This window comes from Camelus bactrianus, chromosome 8 (genome assembly GCF_048773025.1).
Source record: "Camelus bactrianus isolate YW-2024 breed Bactrian camel chromosome 8, ASM4877302v1, whole genome shotgun sequence".
Lineage (NCBI taxonomy): Eukaryota > Metazoa > Chordata > Mammalia > Artiodactyla > Camelidae > Camelus > Camelus bactrianus.
In genome coordinates this window covers 48177836-48200008 of record NC_133546.1, presented here as the reverse complement: position 1 = coordinate 48200008, position 22173 = coordinate 48177836, and the positions used below count along the sequence as shown (strand labels likewise).

The 22173-nt window shown below is 36.4% G+C and overlaps 1 protein-coding gene across 2 annotated transcripts in view; it reads right to left on the bottom strand.

Annotated features, from left to right (window-relative positions):
• HACE1 (HECT domain and ankyrin repeat containing E3 ubiquitin protein ligase 1) overlaps window positions 1–20514 on the bottom strand; it is a 90041-nt gene extending 69527 nt beyond the window's left edge. Inside the window, exons 1-6 of one of the 2 annotated variants that reach the window (XM_074368578.1) lie at window positions 20184–20514; window positions 14783–14837; window positions 13750–13839; window positions 12892–12996; window positions 7253–7328; window positions 279–410 (exon numbers count right to left, since the gene is read on the bottom strand). In XM_074368578.1, coding sequence (XP_074224679.1) covers window positions 279–410; window positions 7253–7328; window positions 12892–12996; window positions 13750–13839; window positions 14783–14837; window positions 20184–20259 — 534 coding nt within the window. In that variant the 5' untranslated portion in view covers window positions 20260–20514. The remainder of the gene's footprint in view (window positions 1–278; window positions 411–7252; window positions 7329–12891; window positions 12997–13749; window positions 13840–14782; window positions 14838–20183) is intronic. The other variant, XM_074368579.1, reaches the window with a different exon arrangement.
• Window positions 20515–22173: the final 1659 nt, after the last annotated feature.

The window sequence follows — 22173 nt, the reverse complement described above, 5'->3', positions numbered from 1 at the left end:
CAAGGTCTTCAAAAGTAAACACATGGGGGGAGGGTGTAGCTCAGTGGTAGAGTGAGTGCTTAGCATGCACAAGGTCCTGGGTTCAATCCCCAGTACCTCCATTAAAAAAAAACAGTGAAAAATAATAAATAAATAAACCTAATTGCCTCCTCCATCTGAAATTTAAAAAAATAAAAACACCACAAATTTAAAAATTTTTTTAATATTTTTTAAAATAAATAAAATATAATAAAATAAACACATGCAACTTAATTTAAAGTCCTCAAGGTCTAATTTACCGTCTTGTGACCGTTCTGGCAGGCCACATGCAGTGCTGTCTGCCCCATCGCGTCCTCAACATCAACGTCACTGACGTGTTGTACAAGGTCATGGAGTAGCTCTGTCCGCCCATTCACAGCCAGCCAGTGTATCTGTGCAGCCATTTAGTTACTCAGCATCAATGTAATAGTATTTCATATAAAAATAGTAGATAAATACTGCAATTATTTCTCAACTGTGAGCATGACATGCACAGGAAAGATTGAAACTAAAGCCAATATACTTTTTTCCTTATTTTTATTATGGGGGAAAAATGCATCAAAATGTAGATTATACCACCATGTATTTCAAAATCAAGCACTTATGGTTCAAAGTAGGTAAAAATCCTAAACTTAGGATGACCAAATATTCTGCTTCTTAGATGACCCTGGACTGTATATACATACAGCTTATCTCTAGAGAAAAGGTACTGGATATTTTTCCTCCCCTAGAAGCAAACATAAGTTAAAAAGTAATTAACACAATAGATGTCATATTCTTTCCTTCTTATATTTTACATGTAACACATGTATTATGTATAAATAACACACATAAGGAGGATAAAAAAATATTAAACACATGCCAAGTCCACCACTCAAAGATAATCAATGTTAAAACTTTGGACTATGCTGTCCATGCATCTTTTACCTGATTTTTTTCTATTAAAAAATATATCATGAAACTTGTTTTAAAATGGTAGCCCTGAACTCTTGCATCAGCTTCTACTTCTTCCCCAAACACCGTTGAAGTGACAGTAAAGAGTACTTTTTCTTTAAGGACAGACCTATTAAGATAAAGAAAAGGAAAGAATACAATAGCAACACATTTTGGGAGATGGAAGCTTTTGTATGACTTGTCAGAACAAAAACCTGAATCCTAAACCAGTAATAGAGAGCCAAGGAAGAAGACTCAGATCACAGAATTCCCAAAAGGCTCAAGAACAGGTAGTAAGCACCCTGCTGCACCTCTGCAGTAGGGTGAATGTGGGACTAAAAACAGATCATTCAAAGTTTATTGAATAAGATTTAGACCCTCAGATCCCCATCTGTTCCCAACTCTGCAAGGCTAGTAACTGCCCCTCTGCAATCTGACGGAACACAAGAAGCTTGAAAACAGAGTCGCTACATAAGACACCAGGCCCACCAAAGCAAGAATATCACACTGAAAAAGGGAGATGATGTGCAAGTTTACATACTGAATACGGAAATCCTAAAGCATTCTGGATGCTGAGCAGAGGAGAATGCTAACATCCTCCTGGCAGGTGGAAGGATTTTCTGAGGAATCTTGATCAGCTCAACAGTAAATGCCTAGAGAAACTGATATTAGGAAGGATTCTAAAGACAATTGCCCAAGCAGATCACCATACACTGAAGCCCACAGTGAGCAACCGCACATATTCAGACAGCTTTCAAATAGCCTTTTCCTGTTCCACCAAGCATTTGACGAATGCATCTTATTTGAAAGACAAAATACAAAACAAAAAGTAAAGAAGAAAAAAATATAGAAAAAAACTTCAAAAGAAAAAAGTACATTTAACACTCTCAGAGACAGAACATAACGACTGCGTCCTTGAAATGAGAACAGAATAATATTTTTTTTAAAGAAGCAGTGGGGGGAAAAATTCTTGGAAATTAATACTGTGATTAAAACATACATACTCAAAAGAGTCAGAAGATAATATTGAGGAAGTCTCCCAGAAAGCACAAGAAGACAAAGAAATGGAGAAATAAGAGAAAAGGTAAATTACAAACAAAAGAAAATTAAAAGGCTAGCACATGAGGCCTAATATTCAAATAACAGGAATTCAGAAAGGAGAGAACAGGGAAAACAGTGGAGTAGAAATCATCAAAGAAATAATTCATGAACATTTCTCATGAGTTTCCATTACATGTTTCTAGGTTGACAGAGCCTCAGTATTATTCAGCCAAATGGATAAAATTCATCCAAACCAAGACACATAATCATGAAATTTTAGAATACTAAGGACATAACAGATTCTATAAGTTTCTAGAGAGAAAAGAACAAAACAGGTTTCATAAAAAGATTCAAGAATCAAAACAGCACCAAACTTCAAAACTGAAAGCTAGAAGATGACAAAGCAATGCTTTAAAAATTCTAAGGAAAGAGGTCCAGTCTAGGATTTACTACTAACTAAATTATCAATTACATAATCAGACAGACTCAAAGACTCAAGTATTATTCAGTCATGCAAAGAATCAACAAATTTACCTCCTATGTACCCTTTCTCAGTTAACTATTCGAAAATGTGCTCCAGCAAAGTGACAGAATAGTTATCAGGAAAGACAGGCACAGAAGAACCTATAGACAGGCATACCTTTGTGTTTATTGCACTTTGCTTTACTGAGCATCTCAGATACTGTGTTGGTTTTTTTTGCTTGTTTGTTTTCGCAGTTGAAGGTTTGTGGCAGCTCTACTACATCAGGCAGTTGTATCGCCACCATTTTTCCAACAGCATTTGCTCACTTCATGTCTGTGTGTCACATGTTGGTCATTCTCACAATATTTCAAACTTTATCATTATTATTGTTATTTGCTATGGTGACCTGTGATCTTTGGTGTTACTTCTAAGTGTTTTGGAGCACCACAAACCAAGCTCATATAAGACAGTGAAGTTAATCGATTGTTGAAATGGCAACAAAGGATTCAGAAGACAACATAAACTTAGTCAATAAAGCAGCACCAGGGCTTGAGAGGACTGACTCCAATTGTGAAAGAAGTTCTACTGTGGGTAAAATGCTATCAAACAGCTCTGCACGCAATAGAGACTTTGTTCATAAAAGGAAGAGCCAATCAATACAGCAAACTTCACTGTTGTCTTATTTTAAGAAATTGCCACAGACCGCCCCCAATCTTCAACAACCACTGCCCTGATCTGTCAACAGCCATTAACATCAAGGCAAGACCCTCCCCCTCCCCCAGCAAAAAGATTAAAAGACTCACTGAAGGCTCAGAGGAAGGTTAGTACTTTTTTAACATTAAAGTTTTTAAATTAAGGTCTGTACATTGTTAGACACAATGCTATTTTTATTGCACATTGAACAGACTACAGTATAGTGTAAACATAACTTTTATATGCACTGGGAAACAACAAAAAAATTGTGTGACCTGTTTTGCTGCAATATTCACTTTATTGGAGTGGTTAGGAACAGAACCCGTGATATCTCCCAGGCATGCCTGTAAGTAAAAACCCAAAACCAGAGAAAGGCAAAGGAATCTCCAGGATGATGGTGAAGAGACATTTCAAACAACTCTATAAAGCAGGCCTAGAAATCAATCAATCCAGCTTAGTCTCCATAAAAGACTCCTTCAAAATTTATCAAGATGAAAGGTATTGAATAAATGTTATGAGGATACTTACAAAGCTAGGTAAAGTTTGATAATAAATTAATGATAAGTACTTAGAAAACTTTAAAAAAATTAGGGTGCAATAAAAGAAGAAACAGAAATAGACATACAGTTGGAAAGGAAAAAGTAAAACTGGAAAGGAAAAAGTAAAACTATCTCCATTTGCAGATGACATGACCGTCTAAATAGAAAATCCCAAAGAATCTACAAAAAACTCCTAGAATAAGTGACTTGACCAAGGTCACAGGATACATGACCAACATACAAAAAGCAATTGCATTTCTATATACTATCAGTGAACAAGCACAAATTAAAATTAAAAACCTAATGCCATTTACAATCACTCCAAAGGAAATAAAATACTTAGCTGTACACTTAAAACATGCGTAAGATCTGTATGCTGAATAATACAAAATTCTGATCAAAGTAATCAAAGAACTAAATAAATGGAGAGACATACTGTCTTTATAGATTGGAAGACTCAACACAGTAAAGATGTCAAATTCTCCCCAAATTGATCTATGGGCTTAATGCAATTCCAATAAAAATCTCAGAAAGATTTTTTGTCATAGACAAGTTTATTCTAAAATTTATATGGAAAGGCAAAAGAATCAGAGTAGTTAACACAATCTTGACAAAGAAAAATAAAGTGGGAGGAATTACTCTACCTGATAGTAAGGCTTACTAGATAGCTGCAATAATCAAGACAGTGTGTTACTGGCAAAAGGACGGAGATCAGTGGAATGGAATTGAGGACCCAGAAATAACCACGTACAAATATGCCCACAAGATTTCTGAGGAAGATGCAAAACCAATTTCATGCAAGAAGGATAACCTTTTCAACAAACAGTGCTAGAGTAATTGGACTTCTTAGGTAAAAAAATGAACCTTGATTTAAGTATCACATACAAATATTAGCTCAAAAGAGATCATACATTTAGACATAAAATGTTATAAAACTTTTGGAAAAAAATAGAAAAATCTTCAGGATCTACAGCTAGGCAAAGAGTTCCCAAACTTCATACCAAAAGCATAATCCATAAATAGAAAACCTGATATACTGAACTTCATCAAAATTTAAATCTTTTATACTACAAAAGACCTTGTTAAGAGTTTTAAAAGGCAAACTAAAGACTGGGAGAAAATATTTGCAACTCACCCACCCCACAAATGTCTAGCATCCTCAAATATAAAGAATTCCAACAACTCAACAGTTAAAAAAAAAACCCAATTAGAAGAAAATGGGCAAATGACACGAACTGACATTTCACATAAGAGGATATACAGATGGTAAAGAAACACATGAAAAGCTGTTCAACAACATTAGCAACTAGGCAAATGCAAATTAAAACCACAATGAGATAACATTACACACATATCTATCATAATGGCTAAAAACAGCGACAACACTAAATGCTGGTAAGGATACCAGAAAACCAGATCACTTATATGTTGCTGGCAGGGGTATAAAATGATACAGTCACTCTGGAAAAGTTAGGCAATGCATTTTAAAACTAAACACGAAAGCACCACACAACCTAGCAACTGTGTTCCTGGGCATTGACTCCAAAGAAATGAAAACTTGTATGTTCACACAAAAAATTGTACACTGTTTATATTCACAGCAGCTTTATTCACAAACAGGAAATGACCTGGATGTTCTTCAACAGGTGTATAGTTTAAACAAACAGTGGCACATCTACACCCAGGAATACTAGTTAGCAATGTACAGGAAAGAACAATTGATAAACACAACCTAGATCCATCTCCAGGGAATATGATGAGCACACAAAAGCCCACTGCAGAGAATCCATATAGTATGATTCCATTTACATTACATTTTTGCAATGACAAAATTTTAGAAATGGAGAACATACTAGTGGTTGCCAGGGGTTAGGCACAGGAGTGAAGGAAAGAAAAGGTGTGGTTATAAAAGAGCAATACAAAACATCTTTGTGGAGTTGGAAATGTCTAGAATATTGACTGTGGTAGTGGACACATGGACCTATGCAGGTAGTAAAACTGTCTAGAACTCAATATACATCCCCCACAGGTAAAAGGCAGAAAGAAAGCAGAGGCTATTTTTACACAATATGCCTTCAGAATTATTTGACTCTTTAAATATATGCATGAATAACTTTTTAATAAAAATTTTAGTTTTAAAAATTTTATACTTCACTTCCCTCAAAGTTCAGCAATGAAGGGGAAAAATTAGCAGATAAAAACTTTTGCAGTTAAACAGACTATGTCAATACTGAACAGCTTATCTTGCCTATACTAGTGTGCTAAGGATAGAGCTATGTCAATTCCATAGTTTTGTAACCCTCTGTGGTAACTACCATATCACCATAGAATCCTGTAGATATTTGGAATAGTTTTTCTTCACAGACTAGATGGCACTATATTGTTAATATATAACAAAATCTGGATTATCACAGGAATGGTGATTCCATATAATAATGATGACTGAGTTTGTTCTTTAAGAAGTCATTTATAGAATAATCTAAATCTTAGGAAAGCTAGTTTTTCTATGCCCCAGCTCCCTCCACATCCACCAAAAAAATTTTTAATCAGAAAGGCCTTGAAAACTAGCATGGTATTTAAATACTCAATATTCTTCTTAATTCACAAATTAAAAGATTCAAAATCTACAGATACTACCAAAGGGTAAAAATAATTTTTCTTCAGCTTTATTGAGATATAACTAACAAAACTGTACAACATTAAAGTGTGCACTGTGATGGTTTGATATATATTGTGAAAGGATTCCCATCATCCGGTTAATCAAAACACCCATCACCTCACATACAGGAAGGTAAAATTTAATAAATAAAATTTATTTTTTGTCACAACTTCAAAACAATTTCTTCATAATCACATAATTCTATTTCATCTCTACTTCTAAATCAAATAACACTCCATTAAATGACAATATGATTAAATTTTTCAGATTTCAGCAATCTCTTCAGAAATATCCCACACCACCTCCCTATAATATCTGTGTGGATCAAAAATATATTAACTTATTTTGAAAAGAAAACAACATGACAAAATGGATAAAAATACTAGTTTAAGTAAGATATTACAAGTCTGAAGGAAAACAGGCCAAAATATTAACAGTGATTATCTCTGAGTGCAGGGAGTAGAGGTGAGTGATCTTTACCTTCATAACCTTTTCTCCCTTCCTTTTTATAACTAAGATGAGTTATAAAAACATAGCCATCCAATTTTTCTACAATGTACACATTAAAAAATTTTAAAGGACATAATGAAAAACAGCTCTCCTACAATGAACACACCTTAGCAGAGACGCTCCTACGAAGTTCCTTAAAAGTCAGTGACAAAAGCTAAGGGGAACAAGACTTCAAAATAAATGAAGGGTCATAAACTTAAAAAGGAGAAAGGAGAAACGTGGTGAACTGTAACTTAATAACTAGAGCTGAGAACTGTATCTCAAATCATTGTTATCTTCTCAATCACGACAGAGGAGTAACTTGCAGAAATACCTGTACGTTGCATTACTATCACCTTCAATATTGTTTTCTAAAAAGTATTTTCAAAATATCAGATAAAAATTCCTAGCACTTACTGCTGTAAGGCCTTCATTATTACAAATGTTGACATCAGCACTGTATTCTAATAATTTACTCATGCATTTCTTCTGCCTGAAAAGAAAAAGAGACAGTCACAGATAATTAGTACTAGAAAAATAAACAAATGACAATTATTTTACTGAAATATTAACTACACTCAACATTAATTGATGGCAAGTATGAATCTATACCCGCAATATTTTTAAAAATACTGTAACATCTGAAACAAAACAAAATTGTTCCTATGACTCAAAGATAATGGGATAAAGAAAAAGCACAATGAGGTTTTCATGCCATTAGGATAAATTCATCATTTAAAAGGCTGAGAAATTTCTAGTGTCGACAGAATATTTGGAATGGTAACCTTCATTAGAACTATAAGACAATATAAGTCTAATGGAAGGGGAATGGATAGAGGAAAATGATGTCTCAATGTTCTATGCTACATTCTTAATTGTAAAATATTTAAAATACCAAGATGAGTTATAAAAACAACCACAAAATTAATAAAACGCATATCTATGCATCCACCTACCCACTTCACTTCCTTTTCAATTTTTTTTTTACTGTGGCAAAATACACATAATATACATTTACCATCTTAACCACTTTTAAGTGTATAGTTCAGTGATATAAGTATATCCATATTGTTGTCCAACCATCACCACCATTCATCTTGAGAACTCTTTTCATCTTGCAAAACTGAAATTCTATACCCAGTAAACAGTAACTCCCCATTCCGTCTCCCACCAGCCCCTGGAAACCACCATTCTACTTTCTATCTCTACGATTTGGGCTTACCTAAGTACCTTATAAAAGTGGACTCGTACAGTTTGTCCTTCTGTGACTAGCTTATTTCATTTAGCGTAATGTCCTCAAGGCTCATCCATGTTGTAGCATGTCAGAATTTCCTTTCTTCTTAAGGCTGAATAATATTCAGCTGTATGTAGATACCACATTTTGCTTACTGATCTGTCAATGGAAACTTGGGTTCCTTTTGTTTTTGCTATTGTGAATACTGCTATGAATATGAGTATACAAATATGTCTGCAAGACCCTGCTTTAAATTTCATTGAGTACATACCCAGAAGTGGGATTGTTGGATCATATGGTAATTCTATTTATTTTTGAGGAATCACCAAACTAGTTTTCAGAGCATCTGCACCATTTTCCTTTATCACCAACAGAGCACTTTTTATTTTCTGTTTTTGTGATAGCCATACTAATGAGTGTGAGTTGGTATCTCACTGTAGTTTCAATTTGCATTTCCCTGATTAGTGATATCAAGCATCTTTTCATGTTCTTATTGGTCATTTGTATATCTTATTTGGAGACATGTCTATAAAAGTCTTCTGCCCTCTTCTGATCTGCCTACCCATTTCAATTCGCTCACAGTATCTCCTAGCTTGATCCATTCCTAGTCACTATTCGATATTTATCTCAATTTCCTCTTCACTAAATAATGAAATGAAAATTCATGTTTTGGAAACAAAGTGATATATACACACACTATATATTTATATATATGTAATATATATTTTATGTATATGCTTAACTATGCTTAGTACTGAATTAATCCATGGCTTAAAAAAGTTTATGCTCTATTTGAGTAAATGACTATATAGACACATAAAAAAATACAACAAACAGATACACATAATAGTATATCACATATAATGTTATACAACGTAGTATATATAATGTGTATATATAGTATTAATATGAGTACTGAGATACTGTGATTTATAGGAAAAATATACATTTGGTCTTAATCCAGACTTACTGGCTCACAGCTCCCAAACCCTTGGAATTTCCTAAAGTGATTAAGACCATTGGGCCTCCTTTCCTGAAACCGTTTCAGGGAAGGTGCCTTTGGATCCCACTCAAGGGTAGGGGCTGGCTGCCAGGAGAACCAACCCTGTGATTAGAGGGTACTTTCAATCCCCATTTCCAGGGAGGTGAGAGGGGCTGGAGGTTGAATCAATCCCTATTGGCCAGTAATTTGCGTCAATCATGACTATGTAATAAAACCTTCATAAAGATGCAAAAGGACAGCTTTTTGTTCCTTTCAGGGAGAGCTTCCACGTAGGGGAACCAAAATACTTCTCCTTGCCACACATTGAGGACAGAAGCTCCTTTGCTCAGAACATCACCCTATGTATCTCTTCATTTGGCTAGTGATTCATATACTTTATACCCTTTTACAATAAATCAGTAATCTAATGAGTAAACAAATGGATTTTCCCAAGTTCTGTGTGCTGTTCTACCAAATTAATTAAACTCAAAAAAAGGGATCATGGGAATCTCTGATTTACAGCCAGGAGGTCAAGTATTGGTAAGAGCCTGGACTCGTGATTGGATCTTGAGTTGGAGGGGGTGGTCAGAACCTCCGATTTAAAGCTGGTCAGTCAGAAGCACCAACTGTGACTGAGCTTGCAACGGGCATCTGAAGTGCAGGGCAGTCTTACAGGACTGAGCCCTTTCCCAATGGAATCTGCTTCTATCTGATAGTGTGCACAGTGCCAGAATTGAGTTGAACTCTTGGATACTCTGCTGGCATGCGAGAATTGCTTGCTGGGGTGGGGAAGCCTACACACACATATAGACACACACTGGAACTGGGGCCAGGAACCCTTTGCAAGTATGCTACAATACATGGCATATAGAAAGTATACATAATCACATAGAATATATGTATATATACTTTTTTACTCAGATCATAAATTTCTTCATGCTATGGATTATATCTTATTTCTTTCATCAATTCAGTACTAAGCACAGCTAGGCACTCTCAGTAAAATGTAATGAAACTTTACTAATTATTATTCAAGCTTATAATCAATAACTAACATTTTTATTGACTGAATAAACCTTGTAAGAGAGAACAAATTACTTTTCTTGATTTAATTTTTATATCCAAAACGACGTTCAATATCATTTAAAATCAGCATTATAATCAAAGTGGAAGAAAATAAGGCTCTGAGTAAACTTCTAAGTTCAAACATTTACAAAGTTCTTTCATTGAACACACTGTTACGAAAACCTTAGGAAATAAATCTTCAATAACTGTGAGACAACAGATCAGAAAATCCTATTAAAATTAATTATATTTGTGTGTGTGTCTGTACCCATATTGCTGGATTTCTAAAACCTACTCAGAAGCCTGTTGTGGACCACTAGACTACTGTCAAAATAAACACTTAAAAATAAACTGCAGAAAGTGCAAGACAATATGAAAAATATATCCTCTTTTTCTTACTTAACAATCATTATTGCTATTTTCCAGAACCTGAGTAAATCAAAACAACCCACTAAATGAGCACCTATTTTGCTTAGAATTGGAGCCAACATATTAACTAACACATGAGCTCTGCCTTTTATGAGCTCACATGCTAGCCCAAAAAATTAAGAAAAAAATGTTTCAAATCTAACCAATATACAACTTAAGGATACACAATAATTTTTAAGTCTTCCCTTTTAACGTTCTCATACAATCCTGAGCAGCAATGAGCAGCACTGGATCCTACTGTTTGGGAAGCCAATTATTTTCCTGCCCAGATACTGCAACAATTATAGGAAGCTTATGGTAACCCAAATGACACAGCGACCAGTCATCCAAGTGCTCTGAGGCAGCTTAATGGGTCTTCTATTGGAAAGGAGGGCAACTTGGTATTAATGCACCCAGCACTGATGGGTGAAGAGAGAACTACTAAAGCAGGCCAAGAGAAATAGTCTACCCATCTCAAGATGACCGATAAGGGAACAAAACAAAAAAACCCAGAAATCAGATGAGCCAGCAAAAAGGGCAGAATTCACCTATGACTTCTATTTCAGTGTAGACAAATCCAAATTCATAAAGAAATTACAGAAAAAAAGCTATTTCTGAAAACATCAAAAGCTACAGGAAGCAATAAGTGATGAAGTAACTTAGCAAACATTTACTGAGCACCTCTAAGTTGTACAAGGTATCCATTCAGTAAACAAAAACCAAAGTAGTTAAGTACTGAATATCAAAAGCCCAAAGTAATCTTTACAAAAATAGAAAGGCATCTGTTATATGTTATGTTAGGGTTATGGACTCTTCTTATTCCTTTTCTCTTCACTGGCTTGCCATGCGAATTATGTAATAACAACTGTCATATTTCTTCATCTTTAATGTCATTGTCTCCAACTTGAATGTCTAACCAAAAAAAAGATAAATATGTACGGTGATGGGTGTGTTAATTAACTAGACGAGAGAAGTCCTTTCATAACATGTAGATCAATCATCATGATGTACACTTTAAATATCTTACAATCTTATTTGTCAATTATACCTCAAAGAAGCTGGGAGGAAAAAAGCAATGGTCTCCTAAATGACTCAGTCTCCTACTACAATGACAGCATTTTATCCCCACTGTGCACCAATCTGCCCTTTCATTTACAGTTGTGGAGACAGTGTACTGAGGTATTTTTCTCTATGTAACTTTCAAAGAGCTCTATCACTATCCTACCAACACCTAGAACAATGTATCTAGACCTGAGATCAGTTCAGTAAGGAAATGAATGATCTACTCTTTGACCTTGGGTGTGACACCCTACCACATACCTAATGTGGTCAATTATTATAAAACAATTGTTGAATCAGCATGTTACTTCTTACAACAGTGGGCAACTAAACTGGTTCACATGCTAAATCAGGAAATGGGACAAACCAGAAGGATGAAAGGACTATGCCTCTCCCCTTTCCAACCCAGACATCACTATGGTTCTTGTCTTTCTGGTTCCTCTTTAATCCTGGTATGCAAAAATTTGGCCTCAGACTGACATAGTGGACAATTTTAGCCCCATATCGATCTCACTTAGGCAGCCACCTCAACTACCTAGATTTCCTGTTCTAAACAAGCAACAAAAATATTTTCAAGAGTAATCAAAAGAAGAGACATATAGGAATATACTTTCACAGAAAAGTTTTCTAGCATTCAAAAAATGTTTATAAGTTCTTCAGGTCTTGACTCAAAAGCTATTCATTTTCATTTTAAACATAATTCTAACCATTTTGGTCTGTTTTCTCAGTCCAACAGAATTTTAAGAAGTGAAAGATAGTGTAGAGGCAGACACAGAGATGTGACCTCTGAAAATCTTGACAAAAAAGGAGAAAGAAACCCATTTAAAAACAGTATAGTAGGTTTAAAATAGCACACAATGAGTTAGTACAGCTATTTCACAAATAATTATACATAAACTGGGTGTATCTATTCTGTCTTTAATTGTATTAATAATATTTTCCAAATTGTTTATTTAATTAACAAGCAATTTGGAAAATAAGCCCTGGAGTCAGATGTGGCAAAAGACTAGCAAGAAAAAGGACACTAAAACGAAGAGGTGAAATTATGCTTTTCAGAAAATAAAATGTCATTCTAATACAAGTAAAAATGAACTGACAAACATATTTTCAAGAACAATATTAGTAAACATCTTAGTAAGTTACTAAATATTACAATTATTTAAAAGTTGAACATAATAATCCAAGATCTTTTTCCCAAGGCAAATATTGGAGAGGGGGGGGGAATCCCTAAATAAAGACAGAGTGCCTTGAATAGTCTTAGTCGTAACTGAGTAATACAATTTAAGCTACTTAAGAAAAAATATTTACCCATTTCTAGCTGCCAAATGAAGGGGTGTACAGCCTGAAATATCTTGATAGTTAGGATTTGCTCCTTTCTTTAACAGCAGAACCAAGCATTCCACCGATCCACAACTAAAACAATATTAAAAACACTTCAGAGACATTCAACAGTGAGCCATAGTTGACCTAGCTTAATTGAAAAACAGAAAGTTATGTTAAACACATTATTTTGGGGATCCATATTAACCTACAATTTAATTCCTGTCACAAACAGTAAATACCTTCTACTTTAAAGATGGTACGTTCTACACCAAAAGCTATGAAGTATTTGAGAAGTTCACATTAAGCAAAATAAAGTATTAGCACATAAAAGAAATCATATAGTACTCTCAACTTTTGGCCTTCCAGAAGCCAAATTTATATTGAAAAATCAACTTTATTTAGATAGAGTTACCTGAAAGATGGCCAGATATAAATGAATTGGTTACAAACTGTAAGATTATGAATAAAAATAAAAATTCTCATACCTAAGTAAAAAACATAAAGCCAACAACTTCACATGTAGTTAGCATATAAAAACCTCAAAGTAAAATTCTGGAATATGTGTCCTCTTAAGTAGGTCCAAGAAAGAGAATTCCTGTGCCTAACCCCCTCTAATCTGATCTAAAATAAGCTAAAACAGCAGATACAAAACTGAGTCCAGTCCCAAGATTAACAATTTATCTAGAGAAAGAATACAAGCACAGTATACCACGCCCTCAGCAAAACAAAGAACCACTCAGCTGTCTTCTCATCTCTCTCCATAACTACTGTGGAACACACTATTCAAAGCTTACTGATTATTACTCTAGACCAGAGTTCAATCCAAAATATCTGTAGTCTTACTTTGCTGCAATGTGAAGCAAGCTTCTTTTCACACGTCCAAATGCGTAATTGACATCAAACTTTGAATTTGATAGTAGTTCAGAAACAGACCTATGCCAAAAGAAAATTTAACAATGTCAAAAAAAAAAGTTTTTAAAAACATAATAAACTTAAGTTAACAGCTCTTTAGTTATTCTTACCAATTATTCAAAAGGTTCTGTCCCACATCAGCCAAAAAACAAGGCACTATTCTAAGCAGAGCACGGCAGCCAGAGCAGCATCATCCAAAACCCACTGCCCTCACCTATAAACTGGTGCTGAAGGGCTCCTTGTCTGCCGCTCTGACTATGTCCCCTGCCCTGAGGACACCTAAGTTGGCTTCAGCTCACTCTAGATTCTTGAGAAACAAAGAAAGTAGGGCTGGCTGCTCCCCTTGCAGAAAGTTGAGCCTATCTATATTAATTTTGGCCAAATAAGAAAAATCAGACAAACACGTTTTAATTATATCAAACAGGAAGTTCAAAGCAAAAAAAACATTAATATTTTAAAGCTGTTTCAAAATACAGTCTCTCTACTTTCTCCCCATAATACCAAACTACCCAATGGCTAACCACAGTACAGCTGTCTATTACAAGTGTAAACACCTCATCACCCTGCCAGATAACCGTACCTCATTCGTGCCCTGTAAAAAAAAATTGTCAACACTACATCAATAAAAAGAACACCGAAGTAGTAGAATAAGTTGTCCATAAGCCTTAGTCTTTTGCTATAAAGAACAGTAGTGACCTCTAACAGAAACCATCAGTGCTTTTTTTCACTGTCAGTGACCAAGCAAACACTTGTCTTAGTATCTGACTATTCATTTAGAAAATCTCTTACCATAGAATTTTACAGTTGACATGAACTTAGAAAATCTTTTCATTATTTCACAGACAGAAAATGGTAGCAGAGGTAAAATAACTTGCTCCAGGGCATATTTGTGTGTGTGTTTGTACACAACATTTAGGTAAACTGATATTCTCAAAAAGTATAAATTTGTGGAACAGGTACTCACCTGTGTTGATCCGCCATAACCATTGGCATTAATGTATAAACAGCAGTTTCATTATCTAAATATTAAAAAAAAACAAACAGAAAAAGAATTAATCTCCCCCTTTTCCCAAAAGGTATACTATACTTAAGGCCACTTTAGTTTTCTTAACTCAAAATAAAAAGCTAGGAGAAGAGGTAGGAGAAGGTTAAGGATAGTGTAAAACACAAGAGGCATTGCAAAATTTGCAATAATGCAGAATTTCTTATCCTCTCTAATGCTCGTTCCCGCTACATCATCGCAAAAGTGCTTTGATTTGAGGGGAAAATTAGAGACCTGTTATTTTCTGTAGCTTTAACAACTGAAATTTTCTTTCCAAAAGAGTGTTTATCGACTTTATGTTTCATCGTACTTACGTGCACTTTGCAGGAATTTTAAGTATATATGAATATCAAAGATACGTATGTTAAAATAATTTTAAGCCACTAAATATACATAGTACTTGCTTCTCATCAATATAACAAAAGAAATTATTTCAGAAGCTTTTATGGCATACTTTTACTGATTAGTTAATTCACATTTCCATTTATTTTCTTCTATGGAATAAATCCAAAGAAAGTCAACATCTATGGTCTCATGTTACACCTATGCAAATTTCAGCTAGTGTATGAATTTACTTTTATACATTAGTAATGGTCATTTCTCAATTCAATGCATTTCAGAGGTTTATATTTTTTAATAAGTTATTTACAGAGTAGTAAGCCTTAGCCCTTAAGAAGTTAACAGCAACGCTAAAATTAATAAGAAAAGTTTGAGACAAAGGATATTTGCATAGTATCAAAGTATCTCCCCCAAATATTAGTTACAAAGGAAAAAGTGAATTTACAGTAGAGAACCAGCAGATATCACCTCAAATCAACTGATAAAGGGTAACATCACCAGAAGTAGTACATAATGATACCATGTAGGCCGTGAGACGATCCACTGAGATCACTTCTGTAGTATTCTTGCCAAAAACCTGTAACTTTAATCTAGTCATGAGAAAACATCAAACCCAAATTAAGGGGAATTCCACAAAATACGTCATTAGTCCTCATAAAAAGTCTCAAGATCATTAAAGACAATGAAAAGCTGAAGAGTTATCACAGTTCAGGGGAGGCTAACGAAATATGAAAACTAATGCAACATGATAATCTGGATTGGATCCTAAAATAGAAAAAAGACATTAGTGGGAAAACCCATGAAATTCTAATAAAAGTCTGTAATGTAATCAATATTATTACACCAATATTAATTTCTTAGTTTTGATAACTGTACTTCCGTTGCATAAGATGTGAACGTCAGGGGAAGCTTGGTGAAGGGAACGCTACTATTTATACAACTCCTCTGTGAGTTTAAAACTGTAAGACGGAATTTGTGAGAGGAGAAAACTGAATATGGACCAGGTATTTGATAAGAATAAAAAATTACTGTTAATCACGTTGGTTCTAATGACAGTATTGTGATTATGTTAAAAAAAATTATACATTTAAAAATACATACTACTGTATTTAGAAGAGAGAAAAGTTATTACCCTTTCTTCACAATTTTGTTCATTGTTTTACTATTTTTGAGTAAATGCATGAAGAATAACTTAGTCCTAGTCAACATTCACAAGTTCAGTATGCAGATGCAATAACTCTTTTCACTATAAAAAATAAATAACCAAAGAACCCTATTAACAACAGGCAGCATGTTTTAAACCATTAACGGCACTTTTCTAAATCCTTTACAAGCACATGCATCACCTCGTTTATCCTCACAACCACCTTATAAAGCAGGTACTGTTATTATTCTCACTTTACAAATGAGAAAGGTGAAGCACAAAGTAACAAGCTGTGTGATGGTGAAGTGGCTAAACTGGAATTCAAAGCTAGCCGATTCCAGAGGCCCCAGAGGAAACAATCTTACAGTGCACCCAGTTTGCATTGTATATAGTAGCCAGAAGGTCTACTATATTTGTTCTTAATATATACAATACAGTCTAATTTGTCTTATTCTCTCCTATTTCATCTTTTCAAAATGCTGATTGCAACTACTAAATTATTCTCATTAACTACCAGCGAGTCACCACCAGTAGGTGAAAAACACCGCACTAAGCCTTCCTCAGCATGGCAACATTCTTTATCTCTCATGTAATACGCGCCCCAATAAAAATCTGAACTTCTAAACAATGAGTTTCAATCAGGCCACTCCATAATAAAGTCATCAACAGGAAATACCCTTACTTGTGAATTTAAACTTATAAATCAAGACAGCACATAATTTTAAGTGAGCATCATGAGGTTCATTCACATGGTTTTTACTTACAGGATATTTAGATAAAATTTAGATGTCAATCTTATTTTTTAAGTCACATCTAACCTTATGAAAAATACAGCTCACATACACTAAAAGGTATGAAGACATAACTATAACCACAAGTATGGTGCTAGAAGGAGACTATCCAGGAAATACTATACTAAGAACTGAATAAAATTAGTTGTTGGGTGCTGCCTTCTCCACACTCATGAAGAAACCATGAGGACTAAGTATATAATAAAAGTTTTGAGAGTGATAAGAAAAGTTTAATCTCTCACTTTATCAGATATGTTGGTCATTTTTATTAATAAAGTTCCAGAACTCAACAACTAAAAGGAAAACCTTAAAGAATAGGAAGCATAGATTCATTATACCATATACAATTTCTCCTCAAGTCATAAAATGGGAGCAATTAAAAAAAAATTATCCTAATCATCACTCAAATACATATTCAAATGGCTCAAGCTTTATTATTTTATTAAACAAACTACATTCACTGTAAATGCTGTAGTTTAAGATTATTTTTCCACATAAGTGGACAATATAAACCAACTTTTTAAGTCCACTGAGAATTTATATCCTTAAAGTAATTGTTTTCCCTTCAATTCCCCTCCCACAAGAATATTCCTATGTCAGCCCCGCCTAGGATGACTGAACAACCTGTATGCCACTACTTTGTGGGAATACTCAGGTTTTCACCATCCAGGGAAACATAACTGTGTCCTCCTAGTGTCCAATTCAGTAAATCAAATACCTGCAGTTTAATCCTATGAAACAAAGTTAATTTTCGAGTGAAAGCTGACTAAAACCTTTCCAACCTTAATAATTTGTTCCAAATGCTTATTAATCACTGAGTTCTAATAGGGCAAGATAAATATCTGACCATTTCCTAAATTTACAGAGACCTCAGAACTGCTCAGCCCTTAAAATGCAAGTAAGCAATCTGGATTTTTACAAATAGAATATAACGTGCACGCACGCGCGCGCGCGCACACACACACACACACACTCGAGTCAATCTCTGAGAATTCAAAAGATTCATCAGAACGTAGAAACAAAGATAAATTAAAAGAGTAAGATGAATAAACTCATTACAATCAAAGAAAACCAAGTATCAGCAACATGGGGAAAAGTTTCTAGTTTCCAGGGACTCTCAGACTGTCGGTGAACTTTCCAAAGAGTAAGCTGAGAGGCTGATACTGAGAGCCTTAAGAATGTCGATATAATGAGATCTATATTCTTCTATATAATAATCCTAAGGAAATATTTACCGAAGCAGACTAAGACTTAAACATGTGCAAAGCTGTTCCTCATAAAATCTATTATAAAAACAAAAATTTGATTCGTTTGTTACATGTTATCCTATGAAATTCTACAAAGTTATTTAACATATTTAAAGACATTAAAATGTGTTCTTTTCTAAAAGCAAAATAAAAGACTATAGACAGCATGATCTTAATTTGCTAGAGAAAGAAATAATGGAAGGAAATAAAATACTAACATTGTTTACTACTGGGCATTAAATAATAGATTATTTTATTTTTCTTTCTTTTCAAAATCTCCTACAATGAAAATATTACTTTTAAAACCAGGAAACATTATCAAAGTCTTCTAAACCATATTTATGTAAAAATATTTGGATTTAAAATAAGCAATACAAATTGCCATGTCAATGAAACTACACATGCATTCTTCTTCCCCAAACCAGTAATTTGACTGTGGAAAACGAGAGAGAGCAGCACTTAAGAAACAAGACTCAGGAGGTAGGGTATAGCTCAGTGGTAGAGTGCATGCCTAGCATGCACAAGGTCCTGGGTTCAATCCCCAGTACTGCCATTAAGAAATAAACAAACCTGATTACTTCCTCCACTAAAAGAAAAAAGAAAAAAAAAAGGAAATGAACTCAAAAGTGCAAGGTGGAAAGAAAACAAAAAGTTGAAGCTGAAAGTCTAGTTACTAAAATCAGGATTATTTTCAGTCTACGACTTTATATTAGCAAAGTACCAAGTACAAATATTATTTTGGAGCAAGTCACCACAAATCATCCTATTCTGAATCATAAGTAGAGACTGGGGAAATTTTTCAAGAAAATTATCTCCAAAGTCCCCAACCCCACATTTCTTTGATGATTCCCTCCCAAGGTCTCCCTTAACCTACAAATCACCTCTAGCAGCAATTCAAAGAAAGTTTTGAAAAAACTGAAATGAATTAATAGAATGCATTAAAAAAAAAAAAAAAAAAGAAGTCACCAGCAGCCATACCACTACCACTTCTCTCACTTGGGCACACAGAACCAAAAGCCTCTTAGAGGCAGCACTGCCATCTCCCCGGGCCACTAAACCATCCGAATTCATGAGGCTGCGAACAAAACGGCTTTCTTTCTCACCTCTTTTATTTCTAGTGTTTTACCTGTCCTTAAGGAATCCTGGCACACTGAACTAAAATTCCTAAACTACAGGCATCATGCCTTCCTCCTCTTTGTAGAAGCGCCCCAGGCCCCACCCGTCTGATGAATAACTGAAGAAGGCGGACTTGCATATTAAAGAAAAATGTTACAGATGTAAACATAGTAATTTAAGTGCACGTTTGACATTTGACACCTTTTTGTTTATTGTCAAAATACAACACTGCTCTACATTTTGAAAAAAGAAAAGACTGCTTAATTCCCCTCAGCAGCCTAAATTAAACAATACTATCTGGGGGTATCGCTCCATCCCCGCAAGCAGCGACGATATAAAAAGGCCCACAACTGTAATGTTTTGTGAATCCGGGTCTCCGCCATCCAGATGATATTTCCGTCCCTTCGTCAAGACCTCTAATCGATAGTCAGGACAGACTTCGGTCTGTCCGGCTTCTTCCAGCAGCAGAATCCGCCCGGCCCGGGCCGCTCCCAAACTCCCACCTGCCGCATCCGGAACAGCGGGCGAGGGGTAGCCGGGGGTCCCAGCCCAGTCCCTCCCAGCCAAGGAAAGTAAATGTGGGCGTTAGCTCAGCTTTCTGTTAGTTTTCCCACCGGACCTCGCCGCGCCCCGAGCTCCGCCCCTCCCCGGGGCCCCCGCGCCCCTAGCCCCGCGGCCCCGCTCACCGTCCGGCAGCTCCACGGTGCGCGCGCGGCGCAGCGAGCGCGTCAGGCGGTTGAGCTGCTCCATCGCTCTCTCCATCCTCGGCGCACCCTCCGCGATCCCCCTGCCGCGCCCGCGGCCTCCGCGCCCAGCGCCCTACATCCCGCCCCGGGCCCGTCCCGCGGGTGGAGGCGCCGGCTCTCCCCGGCCAAGCCCGGGGCTGCGGGGGCCGCTCGGGAACGCGTTCTCCGTCTGGGGCCCCGGGGCTGTCGGACCCAACAAACACGAAGGAAGAACCCTCCACCAAAGCAGTCGCTCGCGCCCTTCCTGCCGCCGCCCCCGCCTCCGCTTCCCTCCCGGACTCGCACAGCCTTCTGGGAATGGTAGTTCCGAGCCGGCCGAGCCGCGCGCCCGGGGCGGAGCCACGCTGGGTGCGCCCGTGGCTCCGCGCCTCCACGGCGGGAAGCCGTGCCCAGACTGGACGTACCGGCAAGTTTCTGGAGAGACCTCCCGGGTGTCCCCACGCCCCCTCCTCCCGCCCCGCAGAGCTGTACAAAAGCAGCTCCCTTCAATTCTGTCACTCCCCTATATAGCCAATTGGGGATTTGCACAATTGTTCTTAAATCGGTCATCATCAACCATCCACTTTTGGTACATTTGTTTTCCAAACACATAAACTGCTAAAATATTATCTTTTCATATGTTAAATTTAAAGAATGATAAAGTCAAACAAATGCAAACGTAGAATACACTTTTTCCTTCATTGCAAGTAACTTAACCATAGCTTAATTATTTGTCTCCCCTACTGAGCGATTCGTGAGGGTGAAGACGCCACTCCATCTTGTGCCTTGTATTCCCGTACTTAGGGGAAGATACGGATGACGACATCCTGGAACAAAATTTTAGTTTATTTGGTACAATGCTGAAGTGTCAAGGTTATGACAGATCCAAGTGGGAAATCCAAAGACTAATTTTATGAATTGCAAAAGCTTGATAATACTAACAAAGTGTGGAAGAAATGAATTACAGGGAAATTAGTGGGGGGAAAATCAGACACAAAAGTTGAGCACAAATCAGAATAAAAACAGAAATCTGAAGCTGCTGAAACATGAAAGAATTAATCCAATCCAAGTAAATATGAGCCTACAGAACATAACTGACAATGAAAAGGGAGGAATTTTCTCTTCTTGGATATAGCCAGTGCCAAATTAAGCTAGAGTAATACAGAACCAATGAGCTTGGCGTTTCTCAACTCCTCCTTCCTCAAAGAGGTGAAGCTGTTCCTGCAATGAGCGGGCACATGTATATTAATGATGTATATAGGCTGGCCTAGAGGAAGAAAGAGAATCTCATCTTCCCTTCCAGGATATGCAGGGGCAGATGGTGGCTGGCATGAGTGTTCCCTACCAATGCCATGCTAAATCAATTCCAAGCTGCAGCTATTGGTCATTTGTGCTGGCGATGCAACAGGCTCAGGGCAGACCTCCTAACTAGTTGGTTCAGATAAGACTTAAGCCAGTCTGGCAACAAGGTGGAGATGTCAAAGTGTCAAAGGAATGCCAAATGCTATGGGCCAGGCCATGTCCAATCCTTTGCAACCTGGCTTCAACTGGAAATGCTCCAGTCTTTCTTGGTCTCCCTGTACCATGCAGAAAGTCAAGATCCCCACTGCCGTACAGAAGTTAGCACTTCAGCCCCTGCTATCACTGCAATTCCTTAAGCTGTTGCTCCATATAAATCACTTCCCATGTTCCATGGGCACCAAGCCTGGAGTTTATGTACAGAGCAGGAGCCACCAATAACCTCCATGGTGGGCATCACTCCCCATGCTGGTCACTGTTCACCACAGGAGTAGAAGATGCTGGAAGAATGTTACAGAATGCTACTGTAAACTGTCAGTTCTAAATTCTGCACATGATGCAGTCTCTCAAATAGTTCTGCTCCAAGGTATATGAAGCTGTGAATGATAAGCTTATTATCTCCTGTACAATAGAACTTTCTGCAATGACAGAA